We start from the raw sequence: 15,413 nt of genomic DNA on the forward strand, positions 1-15,413 counted from the left end.
AACCTGACACCCCACAAATTATTCCTTGTGGATGACCCATAGCATATACAAGATCTGTCCTATAAATCCACTTGTCACCATTTGCTTTTATAGACATCTAAAACAGCAACAAATATCTTATATGTGAGTGTCCCATTGAGCCACTCACATCCAAACTGTAGGTGAGTGGTTGCTTGTTCTCATGTGTTTGATGGTGATCACATTCTACAGTTCTCATAATAATAATAATAATAATAATAATAATAAATGTTATTTTCAGTTTCACATCCATGTTAATGCTGGATTCATAACAAATTTTGTTGGTCTATTCTTTGTGTGTGTGTGTGTGTGTGTGTGTGTGTGTGTGTGTGTGTGTGTGTGTGTGTGTGTGTCAGTCACTCACAATTTCCCTTCTGTGCAGTGTGGTAACTATCTCCCATACTACAAGTCTGACTACTCTAAAACAGCCTAAAACTTCTCTCTCCCAAATTCATACATCCCTATCATTGTCAAACAATACCTTCAATTACAATATACAACTGAAAGAGTTGGAACTCTGCGGAGTTACAATTATTCTGCTGCTGACACATTATTTCACAAATACCATAATGCCTTTTAACAATTAGCGGGCTGAAGTATAACATAAGTCACTGTGCACTATTTCCAGAATTTTATAGTAATGTGAAAATAAAGGAAAGGACAGCAGAAATGAGTATTAGAGATAAAAACAAATGTGAACAGTTGAGCATATTTTATCAACAGTAGTGGAATCAAAAATGTATAACAATACTATTACAAAAATATAAGTAGTATAATTTAGTCATTCTTCATGTACTGAAACTGTTTTACTCTACAGTCATGGTTCTCATGATAAAAAGAGAGAAATTCAGCAACTCTCTGAATGCATATTACAAAAAATAAATATCTTCTCAAAATAATGGAAGCTGACATGATAGTGATTAAATATGTCAGCAGGAAGGTATCACAGTTATATTGTCGACAGTCCCTGAGAACACAGTTTTTCTGACAACACAGCAGAATAAATTTGCTTTAACTAAACAGTCTCTTCTTTTGAGGAATCATTTAATTTTGTTGGCATTCATTTCTAATGTTTTTATTATAATAACAAGTTTACGTACTGCTAACGTACGTGAGGGTAGTTTAATACACTTTGGAAAATAGTAAATCTATTTTAACAGTGTAACAGAACAGCACAAATGAATTTTCTTAAATACTCTAGCATTTATGAAAACAGGGGGAATAAAGAAACACAAAAAAAGACTGAAGTGAGCAACTAACCATCTCATTTTCTTGCATTATAGAGAATGCCAATGATTACAGTTTTAGTGTTTTATGTACCAAGCACATGTTTTTACCTGAAAACACACACACACACACACACACACACACACACACACACACACACACAGAGTGAGAGATTAGATTGCTTACATGCTTCGTAAAAACCACATGTATGACACAGCACTGATAGCATTATGAGCACGAGTTTGGTTTTTAACAAAATACACCTACAGCCACCATGAAAAACATTAATGCACCATATTTTATTTTATACCTGCTTCTGAGCATCTGCACATGTTCTACAAATCAGGTGGGAAATTCAGGAAGAAACGACATAATACGAAAATAAAATACGCTATCTAAAATGGCACATCCTTATCAATCCATTTTATAAATGGTGAATGTTAAAACACACACAACTATTCTGTACCCCTTTAATTCCTGAATTTGTATGATATGGAAAGTAATAACAGCAAAACTAATTTCAACATAAATACCTTCTTGCAGTACTGTTATAGTATAATTGTTCAGTTGGACATTGGCTAAAATAAACTACTTGCATTTTATAAACTAAAAACAGAATTTCTTGCAAGAGTACAGTTGCTTTTAAGTTTTACATGTGAGAAATTATTGATTGCACTGGTACATAGGTAACTAAATTTAAAATTATCTATTCTGAGCCCACATGTTGAGTTAAAAGCACTCATTGTGTAAATTTATAAAAAAAGTCCTCTTTCCTCTCTTTAGATCGCACATAGGAACAAACTGGGTTTCTTATGAGAGAAGAAACTGCAAAACCGCACACTACCAAAAATTTGTTACTGAACTATATTTGCAGGATTACTGTACTTTCCTAATGACAAATGACTGCATTCTCTAATGCAAATCTGCTGAAAAAATCGTACACTGTGAGGCTTTGTTTCAAGGAAAATTAATAAATGTCTGGATGTATCTAATTTTAAGTACCCTAATATACACAAAATACTGTACATATAATATACCCTGCATTCTATGCATTAGCACAACACATTAAACTAGAACTTTATCATGTGCCTTCAAATCATAGCACACAGTAAAAATCACTGAGATACATTTTGTACCGCGAATGGAGTAATTCAAAATCATTTTCTTGTCATCTGGCATACAGATATAAATGAAAATAATTCATATCCCAAGCAACTAGTTTGGGCAGAAGATAAGCAATTTTTTGAAGCAGTTGTTCAGTCTCTATAGATTCGATCAAGTTGTACTCAGGGTGAACATTTTTAAATTTTATGATAAAATAAATAAATGTCACATGGTTTCCACTCTGTTCAATGGACAAAATTAGCTTGTATAAGCTCTCATTAAAATAAAACAAGAAAATGGAACAATCATTACATCTTCTTATGAAAACATAAGGAAACTGATATTAACCTGAACAATATGAATATTATGATTATGTCAAAGGATGAAAGAATTTTTTTCTCCCTTCCTTTTTCCTTTCCATTTGGTGCAATTAAGACATATTAATTGGATGCACTGCAATATGCCTCAAAGGGCTTCGTAGTAATTCACATACCTTCATTCAGTCGTATTCTACTACACACGCTTCATAAGAGGCCAAAATAACAGCATCACAATACATACACCACATTTTCTTTTCTTACTTTAAGTATGCTACATGCATCTATAGCAATGTCTTATTCAAAACATGCAATCACTATGTGATATTCAAGGTAGTAAAACTTTACATCTACATTGTTTTCACAGCAGTAACATTAAAATGTGTTCAAAATAAATAAATAACATGATCATCTGAACATACAAAGCAATGACACAAAAATAAAAAATACAACATAGACTCTTAAAAACTCCCTGCCACAACAGACATTCTTTCATTACTTAGGAAACACCCAAGTCTCTCACCAAATTTACAGTCCAAGATACAATAGTTTGTTGTTAAACACAACAGGAGGTATTTCTCACACAATACAAAAATAAGCCCTAGAAAACTATCTACATTCAGCCACACTTTCTCACGTGATTACCATTAAACTGAAAATATAAGCACTGAGATAGAGTTCAACACACAACTTACAACACTTTCTTACAAAACACAGTCAGTCTTTTCACACTGCAAAAGCTGCACACATCATTAGAAATTTGTACAGTGATTTTTATAAGTTACTTTGTAAGTCTTTAGAAAACAAACACACCAGTAAAACATCCTGGCAATGACCACTATCAGCAGTACTGATCAATACAAACACCCCAAGGATGGTCTACTCTTCCATACTGAATGTCCAGTAGAGTTTTAAGTAAACGAGCATACAGAGGGTCTTCCCATTCAACAGTTGGAATTTTGTGCAACACATCTTTGTACAGGATTGAGCCTATCGGACTAACGACACATGCAGTTCCGGCACCGAACATTTCCAACAACTGCAACAGTTGAATACAGATACAAAATTAGAAAAAAGGTGTATTAATAATACGAATTATATGAATTCTTTTGCAACAATCTGTGTTTAGTATCTGTTGCAACAGCATGCATTAAGAGAAAGCTACTACATCAGGTGTATTTAATAACTGAATAACAGAAAAAACTGTAAGGTTAGACATTCCTCTTCCATTAGTCTAACATGTTTAGAATTTTCTTACAGATGTAGCAATTTAATATCTAAACAGACTTCACTTCCATGTAGCATGTCCGTTAAACAAAAAAACAGTATAAAACAAGACAGTAAACTGAATGGACACTGCAGACATATTTTTACTCCAGTTATCGTGTAGTAAAATATGTCAAAAAGATAAGATTAGGTGGGTAGATCACATAACTAATGAGGAGGTATTGGTTAGAATTGGGGAGAAGAGAAATTTGTGGCACAACTTGTTCCAAACTATTTATTGTCCATGTTTCACTTCCATACATGGCTACACTCCATACAAATACTTTCAGAAACGACTTCCTGACACTTAAATCTACACTCTATGTTAACAAATTTCTCTTTTTCAGAGACTCTTTCCTTGCCATTGCCAGTCTACATTTTATATCCTCTCTACTTGACCATCATCAGTTATTTTGCTCACCAAATAGCAAAACTTCTTTACTACTTTACGTGTCTCATTTCCTAATCTAATTGCATCAGCATCGCCTGACTTAAAGTGACCACATTCCCTCATCCTTGTTTTCCTTTTGTTGATGTTCATCTTATACCCTCCTTTCGAGACACTGTCCATTCCGTTCAACTGCTCTTCCAGGGCCTTTGATGTCTCTGACAGAATCACAATGTCATCGGCGAACCTCAAAATTTTTATTTCTTCTCCATGTATTTTAATACCTACTCCAAATTTTTCTTTTGTTTGCTTTATTGCTTGCTCAATATACACATTGAATAACATCGGGGTCAGGCTACAACCCTTTCCCACTCCCTTCTCAACCACTGCTTCCCTTTCATGACCCACTCCCTTCTCAACCACCGCTTCCCTTTCATGTCCCTCGACCCTTATAACTGCCTTCTGGTTTCTGTACAAATTTTAAATAGCCTTCTGCTCCCTGTATTTTACCCCTGCCATCTTCAGAACTTGAAAGAGAGTATTCCACTTAACATTGTCAAAAGCTTTCTAAGTCTACAAATGCTAGAAATGTAGGTTTAGCTTTCCTTAATCTATCTTCTAAGATAAGTCGTAGGGTCAGTATTGCCTCATGTGTTCCAATATTTTGGACCATAGATAATTACAAGGAAAATAAATAGAAAAGTACTTACTCTGTTTTCACTGAGAAGCTTAATGAGGTCACCCATAGTGAATCTTTCCTCAAGTACTTTAAACTCCGGCCACTGGTTACACAAGTCTATAATGGAGTACCGTGTGACACCGGGCAGTATAAGACCATCTAGTGGTGGAGTTACAAGTTCCTTTTCTGTATGGAAATCAAATAAGTGCATTAAAATCAAATACTGTTAAAGTTACATTTTTTGCATCTTGTGCATTTTACACTACTATAATTTACCACATATTTTTAACATGGAGTGCAGTATATACAAGGGCCATCCAGAAAGTAAAGAACATTCTGCCATACCAAGATATTCCATAATAATAACACAGAAATATGTTTTGGCACATATTTAGTCTATTTTCAACATAGCTGCCTTGGACATTGAGGAACTTGTCCTACTTTGGTAGCAGCTTGCGTAGATCAACATCATACTATGTCATACTAGGTCATAACAGCATCATTTGCTAAGTGTTTATCAGCAAGGTGCTCCTTAACAGGAACAGGAAAAAGCCTGATGGTACAAAGTCCAGATGTAGGGAGGATGCTCAGTGGTGTCCCACTGGAATTCCTCTTGCACCAATGCACACATGCAACAGAACAGTTTCAGGTGAGAGCTTGTCTCTTCAGCAGTTCTGAGTACTCTGATGAAGATGCTCAAGGATAGCACAGTATGCACAACTATCGATCGATGTGTTGTGGGGCATGATATCAATGAGTAGGACCTCTTCACTCTCCTAGAATACAAAAGCCATCAGTTTTTGAGTTGATGCAGTTTCTTCGAACTTAGTGACTTCAGTGGTGACTGAAGATGGTGCCACTCCACAGACTGTTGCTTCATTGTGGGGGTGTTATGAGAAACCCAAGTTTCACCTCCTGTAACAATTTCGCCAATCATTGTACTGCCATCCCTTTTGTAATTCTCCAAGAATGCTAATGCAGCACCCATTCTCGCAGCTTTCTAATCATCTGTGAGCATGTGTGGCAACCAGTGGGCACAGATTTTGTGGCACCCTAAGTTCTAAGTGACAATTTCATATAAAATTGAGTGAGGCACTTCCTGACACTGTTTATGCATGTTGCTAATTGTGAATCATTGATTCTCTCTAATGATGTGATACACCTTCTGTCCCACCAAATCTGTGATGACGGAGGGTCGGCCTGATCTCTCTTCATAATGAACATCAGTTCTCCCATTCTTAAACATCCTGCACCAGTTTTTGACACTACCTCCAGTCGTTACACCTTTGCCATATATGGTAACAAGTCTGCAGTGAATGTTACAGGGTCTAACATTTTTTGTCTGTGCAAAACAAACAACAACTCAACACTTCTCACTCGACAGGATTCGTAATCAGCACGGCTATGGTCATAAGTATCTATGCACTTACCACATGACTATGTTCGGCTTACAACCACATGCAGCAATGATATTGCAGTGCCTGTGTCATTCTGAATTATGATGCAATGTTCCTTTGGACACGCATGAATGTCCGAAGGAAAAGGCACTGCAGTGACTACAGCCATTATGAAATACATGAAATGTATTCACAGTTGCGAATATGGACAACCATCAGCTGTATAATGGAATGACAACATATGGAAGTTTGGGGAATACAATTCATGTACATAACAGCAACTGTCCACTGAATACTAGAAACCAATAAGTGGCTGACATATCCCAAGTGTCCAGACTGTATGTGCATGTTCCTTACTTTTTGGATGGCACTCTTCTTACATTAACAGTCCCTCCTCTTATCCCAGCAAACTGAAATAAACAGTTTTCCAAAACGCTGTGTATTAAACGACAAACTCTTTTTTTTCCATTAATGATTCTGGTGTACATCTACAATCTGACTACAGTGAAATTATTCCTATTTCATGCTACTGATTAGAACTAATCCTAACATACAAAATCCTTATTTGTTCCTTACCTTCTACAAGCTAATCACAGAAAGGCAGAAGTTAGCTATTACCAACTAAATGATGCTTTTCCTCTTCCATTCTTAAATAGAGCAAGAGGAAGAGGAAACATTTTAACAATCACAAATGCAGACTGAAACTTTTTGGCAGTAACCATTCCCAATATAATATCTTTTCTTGTTCAGAGTTTTCTGTAACTGCCTACGCCTATTTGTAGCACTTTGCTTTAATACTTACATGTAATTTTATCCTCAAGACAGATTTCAGCAGTTCTGCTGTATGCTAAAATTTTGGATGTTTGCTTCAATTTATATGGATTGCCACATCCTATAAATATCTTTCACTAAAACAAGCAATTGTTTCCCAGTTATACCTTCCTACCTAACTGCACTCTAGTCAGTGAGAAACACCAACTGTCTTTATTGCATCAACATATTCAAAGACAAGTAAAATTAATGAATGGGATATCTGTATTGATTAATTAGAGTCATCAAACCCAGTTGACACAATCTGTCCTTTAAACACCATATGACCACTGGTACAGATGTGTTAAGTGTTACAGTTCTGCTGAGCAGAAATGGAGGAAGGAAAAGCTGCCACTTTCATCAGGGATTGTCACAAATTTAAGAACTTAGACATTCATAAATTTTGCTTATAACAGCATGTGGAAGCATGTGCAATGGAAGCAGAATTTCATAATCAATTGTTTATAACAGTGGGTGTATACTGTGCACCTGCAGGTAATTTCAATCTGGTAATAAACCACCTTGAAGCTCTACTCGTTTTTTAAAAGTAGAGAACAAGGAAACAGTGCTTGCTGGAAATGTTAATGTAGATTTTTCTTAACAATTCTTTCAATAAGTCAGTAATATTATCATTCAACTTAATTCCTACAGTAAATTTCTCAACTAGGGTAGCTAATTGTTCAAAAAAAGCCACTGATAATATCTTTATAGAAAGGATTAATGAACAAAATTGTCTTACAAAATCAGTAGTCAATGACCTTTCAAGCTGACATGCAGTTCCTTTTGCTAAATGTTAATTCTGAGCCAGACACAAAATCTGACTTCAAGAGAATAGTCAGTAAGCCAAAAGTTGATTATTTTAGGAAACTTATCAAAGACATGAAATGGAGTGGTGTATTCAATAAGAACTGCCTGAATGAAAAATACAACATTATTAATGAAGTCCTTATCTTACTTGAAAACGGTTTTCTGCCAAAACATAACATTTTAGATCAAATACATGAAATACATTCACAGTTGCAAATACGAACAACAATCGACTGCTTAAGAGAATGATTACAACGAAAATTTGTGCCGGACTGGGACTCAAACCTGGATGTCCCACTTTACACCAGCAATCTCTTTAACCGCTTTGGTTATCCTTGCACGACTCATGGCCACACCCAAACTTCCATATGTCATCATACCTGCACCACAACCTATACTCCTTGTGCTAGCTTGTAATTTATTGTCTAATGAATTGAGTATGTTCTCCTTTTATGTGTAAATACCCTTCTCAATAGTGGAATCCTTTAAAAGCCAAACAGTGTCTATGACAATCTATTATTTGATGTTAGACAGTTAAGCAACTGTTTGTATATTATCTTTTTTAAATTTGAGACTGCAGGCAAAAGTGAAATTGGACAGAAGTTCGACAGTATTTCTACATCTCCTTTCTTATACAGATGCCTGATAACAGCATATTTCATCCAGTCAGAAAACGCCCCAGCGATAAATGACTGGTTACACAAATAACTTAACACTCTGCTAAACTAAAAAGAACACTCTTTAATCAATTTTATTGATATTTTATGATAATCACTAGAATTTTTAGATTTTTAAATATTTTATGTTGGACATTATTTCTGTTGTATAGTCAGGGTTATATTCATATTACTGGAGTTATTTGTAATATCTGGCCTGATATATTCCATGGCAGCATCTACCAGACCTAACAACTTCATTCTTTCAGTAACAGTTATGACACACTTGTTAACAAGTTTTGCAACTCTGAACACATCTGTTACCAATTAATCATTTATTCTTAATGCTATATGCTCCTCTTCATGTCTGGTTCTACTAATCTACTCTTTCACTGTATCCCATATTGCCCTGATTTTGTAGTCTAAAGTGACTATGTTTTTCTCATAATGTATTTGCTTTGTTGTCTCACATTATCACCACCACCACCACCACCACCACCACCACCACCACCACCACCTTCTTCTTCTTGCTCTCTGCAAGGCTCATTTCAGTACAGCTGCACTCTGTCGCACATTCTGATGTGCAACAAACAAGAAGTATGGATTGTTCCTTGCCACAGCTGCTCATAGACAATCTTGTCTTGGCATCTATTGTTGTTTGAAAGTTGGTTCACAGTTGCAAAATTACTGTTCTGTACACTACAACAACATAGTCTGTGTCAATATCTGACTGATCAGTTAATTCCACCAATGATTTGTCAAGCCCTGGAATCTTATAAAATCCTGCATATATCCTGCATATATCCTGCACATCAAGTTCATTCTTTTTTTATGGAGAAACTAAAACTGAATAAATGAAACAGGTCAATTCCTAACACTTTCAATACTTCTAAAATACCCACTTACCAATCACAGGTTCAGCTGAGCAAAACAGACTGTTCTCCCTTCCTGAAATCATGTTTAAAAACTGAACGTCCCTGTTCCCAATTGTATTCCGCTTAAGAAATTGGCTAGCACCCATACTGTTTTAAATAATACCTGTTATCAGCTTACAGAATTTTTTATGTAACGAAATTAAACTACGTTTAACATCCCCCAACTAGGCCAATTTTCTCATTTTAGAAATAATTACACTCAAGGACTTTTAACTTGTTCCATAACTGAGGAGTACAAGTATATTCCTCACACATTTTCTTCGAATGTAACAAGGTACTATTCTCATAAACTGAAGTGTTTTGCATTATCGTCCGGTCAAAAACATTGCAATATTCTCAAAATTCTTGCCATTGTAACAGTGAATCTCAATAGGGTAATTTTCCTTTTTTTAAAAAATCCATGAAGATCAAGAAGTATAGTCTGAGAATGGTTCTCTATCCTAGTACCTGCTGCTTTTTACTCTCTATTTTTCAAGAAAACTGATTTGAATATGGTGTCCAGGGATTTAAATTTATTTTCATCAGCCAGGTAACAATTTTCAATTTTATTACTCCCTTTATTTATTTTCTGTTTGCTAACACCACAGCTCACTGTATCTTTATCCTGATTACTGGAATCTGCTGCATGGGTGATAATGCAGCGCAATCACTACTTGGACATAAATTTCCAATAATATTTTTAAAAAAAAAAAAAAAAAAATTAATTACCTCCATTTTCATTCAAGCGAAGTATAAACACATTCATAGTTCCTACTTCTGTTACATAATCTTCTTCCCCATACAACCATAGAACCTGCTGCATACCACGAGATGCTGCCTCTGCCTGGAAATGTAACAACACTTTAACAGAAAAGTTAAACTAACAGCATAAAAAAGATGAAATCAGAAATTCAATAAACCAACAAGATGGTTTCAATAAATGGTAGTTGGGAGTTAACACTACAGGATCTACAGCTTATGCGTGAAAATTAACTTTGTAGTTACTGAAAATACTGAAATATCTTTTTTAGTACATTTGTAAGTTCTGCCACTAAAGAATACCAAAAAGAGTTTTGTTAGAGATGAGACAGCCCATATCAGCCTGTTTATGTATTTTATACAAACTACATCACCTAGAGCACAAATAGCATTCCAAATTATAAAAACCATCTAGCTGCACTTCATAAAACTTTATGTAACCCACATACAACAATATATAAAATACACTTCCCTTGCAAGAGAAAGCAGACCACGCCCACACACACACACACACACACACACACACACACACACACACACACAAAGTTATGTAGGAGTTACACACATGTATCTAATGGCAGTGTTTTTGACCAACATGTGAGCCACAATTAAGCAGGTGCATATAAATCACTTAGTTCCATTCTTATTACATGCTACTTCTTTGTGAAATAATTATCAACTCCAAATGTTCTATGTCTTGCATTTGGTGGTGGTGGTCCATGTATAAAAAAAATGGCAGCTTATTTGCTGAAGTATCTCAGGGAACTGACTGTTACTAAAAATTACACAGTCAAGTGGCTACTTATGTAAGTGCATGTCTTATGTAGTTCCAGTAATTCTTTTGTTATGATCAAAATTAAAGAGAACAGCATGGACACACTTTACTTTAAATTCTGTAAGTAAATTTTGTAAATTTTTAATTTTACTTTTGTTGTGACTTGGCAAGACAGCCAAGTCACTATGAGAGGAAGCCGAAAGGCACGCGCTTAAGCTCACGCAGGCTGGCGCGAGGCCTGGAGCAGTTAAGGGAATTAATAGTAGCAAATAAAGTACGTAGTTTATGTAATACTTAACTTTAATCCATAATTGGAGAACATCGCTCTTGACGGTACATGTTTTATAATTTCAATATTAACTGGTAATGGCGCCTTGCTAGGTCGTAGCAAATGACGTAGCTGAAGGCTATGCTGACTATCGTCTCGGCAAATGAGAGCGTATTTGTCAGTGAACCTTTCCTAGCAAAGTCGGCTGTACAACTGGGCGAGTGCCAGGATGTCTCTCTAGACCTGCCGTGTGGTGGCACTCGGTCTGCAATCACTGACAGTGGCGACACGCGGGTCCAACGTATACTAACGGACCGCGGCCGATTTAAAGGCTACCACCCAGCAAGTGTGGTGTCTGGCGGTGACACCACAACTTTCTTTTGCATTCTCATTCACACTTGCAAATGGTACGTTTTACTGTACTAGACTAACAAGCAGATATATAGCTTTTAACTGACTCACAAAAGGTAGCCTGCCATTATTACACGAACAACAATAACAAAAATGTTAATTAATGGAAGAAAAGATGTAGTCTTTGCATGTGATCAGGAACATTTAAACATTTACAAGCACAAAACAAATTAACTATAGCATGAACTATCTGCATCTTATGTGGTGAGATAAGTGTGTTAGGCAAATGCTTTAGACTACGTTAAATCCTCACACTTGCCGAGTAGCAGAACAGAAGGAAAAATTTTTAAAAAGTTTAGCTTGTGTGTATTGATTTATGTACAGGGTTGTTATAATTAAAATTTCACTACTCGAGAGGGACCTCCCATGAAAAATAAATCATTGAAAGAAACACATTTATTTTCCACGAGAGATGGTAACAGTTTCTAGTTGCGTAACATGTTTACCTTTCAAGTTACACACACTGCACAATGTGACGACCATCTGCATCCACGACAGCCTGGAATAGCACTAGAGATACCATTTCACAACTGTTCACAGCACGTTTTGGACAGTGGACTATGGAGCTTTCAGCTATCAAGACTCAGCTCGTGCACTGCTTGAAGATTGCAAATTGCATCCAGCATTCTCAGCCGTGGCAATAGTAACTTTTTCAATAATTTATGGCACAATTTGCTATCAGTCCCCCCCCCCCCCCCCCCCCCCCCCCCCAGGAGCAATTCCCAAACTGCCAATTAGTTCGAACTTCCAAATCATGTTCTTCAACCTCAGTGTGGAAAAGAGGACTCCTTCATATTTCTTTAATGCATCAACACTTCTGAAGAGCAACAGCATTATTGCTGTTGTTTTGATAAAACAACTTTATGAGTAAAGCCCTGCTCATCTTGTCCAGATGCATGTTGACTTCTGCAACTGTAATGCACACTGATGCTTGAGTTTCAACCTTAAGTCGCTGTACCATTACTGGCGCTTAATGGCAAATCATGACACTAACACTACTAACAATGCAAATCCTGCAGTGCACAGACTGATCATCATTCCTACAAAATTGGGTACTCATACAGTAATTAGTTTTCTGTCTACACTGACTCAAGTTGTAAAAGTTTAATTATAACTAGCCTTTAAATTAGGAAAGACAGTCAAACACTTAAACAAAATACAATATTAATTCTGATCATTTCATGTCAGTAAAGAAACTAACCTGAACTTGCAGCGTGGGACCATAATTGGAGCCTACTTTCTTATCACCAACACCACCTGGCCAAGCACGAGTGTATTTAGGGTCAGCCAGTAACGAAACTGCTTTACTGTCAGGACCGAAATAGCTACCCACTGGGCACATGATGGCATATAAAAGTGCAGATGTTGAAGTGGCAACTCCCAGTGTAGGCTATCATCAAAAAATTACAAAATGGAATTAGAATTTTTATTACAAACATTATAGACATATGAGTAGTGTGTCTTGCTGCAAGAGGTTACTTATTTGGCAATATACAGAAAATAAGTATTACAATGAAGCATTGTAATACAAAAAATTCTGTTGGCTTTTCGAAGCAGGGCAGAAGAGTTGGCACAATACAACAGTCTTCTATCAATCATATAACATTTTTTGTCAAAACTAGTCTACACCTGATATTATTTTTCTTACACTGTTATTTTTACAACATTCTCTCGTATTAATTGTTTCATTGATAAATGTAATATTGTGAAAGTAAAAAAGATTACTATTGATTTCCATGCCCTGACTCGATACTTGACTAGCATTACTTTTCTGGTACATTGAGCAGAGGCGCAGCGACCAAAGAGAGAAATAATAGCAAAAAGCACACATAGTAATTGTTTGTTTATAAAATATGTGATGACTAGCTGAAAGTTTCATCATCATAATCGTGGAGGTGTTTACAAAATGATTCGACTGGTCCCCCCCCCCCCCCTCCCGAGTTACGTATCGTTCATATTTTACAAACGAAACAAATGAAGTTTACTTGTAAACAAAAAGGATGGACTGGCTAGCACCACATATTCAAAAATTAAAGTGATCTATTATTTTGATAATGTTCTGAATGTGGCATTCATGGGTAATGGGCAGGTTTTACATGTTGTAAAAATGGATTGTTACCATACGGAACATAGCACCTGAAGTATCAAGTGCGTACTTGAGGTTTCTGTTTAGCAGAGCTTTGACAAAGAGAGGGGTTACTATGCTGCATAAACTCAACAAAAATTTCAATGTACACACGCACTGATGTCTAGCAATCACATACAGGGTTCGGGAAAAGCTTTCAGTGGGCAGTTTCGGATGTCAATTTGAAGAGTGCACTCAGATTTGGCAGTTTCAGATTCTAATCAGTTGAGAGTGTGAGGCAGTAAAGACAAAAGCTAGACATCTGTAAGAACTGTTAGCGGGCAAAAAACCTTCAAAGTCATCAGTGGAAAAAGTTAGCCGGCTGAGGACACAAGCATAGCTAGGCTGCATGATTAATGAAGTCTGCACTAATGTAAAGTTCTCAGTAACAATGGAGATACCTAACTGATTCATGTAATTGGTTTTAGGATACTAAAAGCACTGAAGAATAAAAGCGTGAAATGTGAAAATATAGCCTACAAGACTGATACATTTAAAATGAGCGCCATCATGTTTTGCTTCTCGGACAAGGAAAATCTGACAAATAAGTAAGGTCAGACTGATTTATGGTCACAATCCTGAGATGTGAACTTCGTATTTACACCATGAAGATAGGCCAGTGACATTCTCCAAAGCAGTCCATCCAATATTCTTAACGTCAGCCCTCAGACAACAGTTGGAGAAGAGTGGATTCACAATGTGCTCTTACTCACAGTTGCTTCACTTCACTTCAAAGAGACTGTAACAACTCCATTTACAAAGAAATCAAGTGGTGACAGTAGTGAATATTAGTGAACGAGTTCAATAAGTCACTATCGCAAAATACTGACAAATTATTAATGGAGAATTGAAAATACTGGTAGAAACTAACCTCAGGGAACATCAGTTAGGATTCCAGTGAAATTTAAGACCACGCAAGATGATACCGACCCCTAAAACTTATCTTAGAAGATAGACTACATTTATAGCATTTGGAAAGGTTTACATGGATGCACTTTTTGAAATTCTGAAGGCAGCAGAGACAAAATACAAGGAGCAAAAGCTTACCCAGAATTTTCACAGAAACCTGATTGCAGTTATAAGAGCCAGAGGATATAGAGGGACAACAGTGGCTGAGAAATGAATGACACAGGGGTGTAGCCTATCCCTAAATTATGCAATTTGCACACTGAGCAAACTGTGAGGGATATGAAGCAAAAATTTAAAAATGGAATTAAAGTTCCATGATAAGAAATAAAAACTGCAACATTTGCTGATGACATCAGAGATGACGAAGGACTAGAAAGAGCAGTTGAATGGAATGGATGGTGACGGAAAGATGTTATAAAATGAACAGCAATTAAAGTACAATAAAGGTAATGGAGTGTAGACGAGTTAAATGAAACAAGGTTGTAAGAATTAAATTATGAGTAGCACACGAGTTTTACTATTTGGTCACAAAAATAAATAATGGTGCAGGAAGTAGAAAGAATATAAAATGCAGACTAGCAAT

General features: G+C 36.2%; 1 protein-coding gene across 4 annotated transcripts in view; it reads right to left on the minus strand.

Moving 5' to 3' along the window:
- Positions 1-715: 715 nt before the first annotated feature.
- Positions 716-15,413, minus strand: part of LOC124622291 (branched-chain-amino-acid aminotransferase, cytosolic) — a 113,888-nt gene continuing 99,190 nt past the window's right edge. For all 4 annotated transcript variants that reach the window (XM_047147962.1, XM_047147963.1, XM_047147961.1 and 1 more), the window contains 4 exons: positions 12,998-13,186; positions 10,313-10,427; positions 5,031-5,185; positions 716-3,705 (listed from right to left, as the gene is read on the minus strand). In XM_047147962.1, the coding sequence (XP_047003918.1) occupies positions 3,508-3,705; positions 5,031-5,185; positions 10,313-10,427; positions 12,998-13,186 (657 nt within the window). In that variant the 3' untranslated portion in view covers positions 716-3,507. The remainder of the gene's footprint in view (positions 3,706-5,030; positions 5,186-10,312; positions 10,428-12,997; positions 13,187-15,413) is intronic.

This window comes from Schistocerca americana, chromosome 7 (assembly GCF_021461395.2).
Source record: "Schistocerca americana isolate TAMUIC-IGC-003095 chromosome 7, iqSchAmer2.1, whole genome shotgun sequence".
Classification (NCBI taxonomy): Eukaryota; Metazoa; Arthropoda; class Insecta; order Orthoptera; family Acrididae; genus Schistocerca; species Schistocerca americana.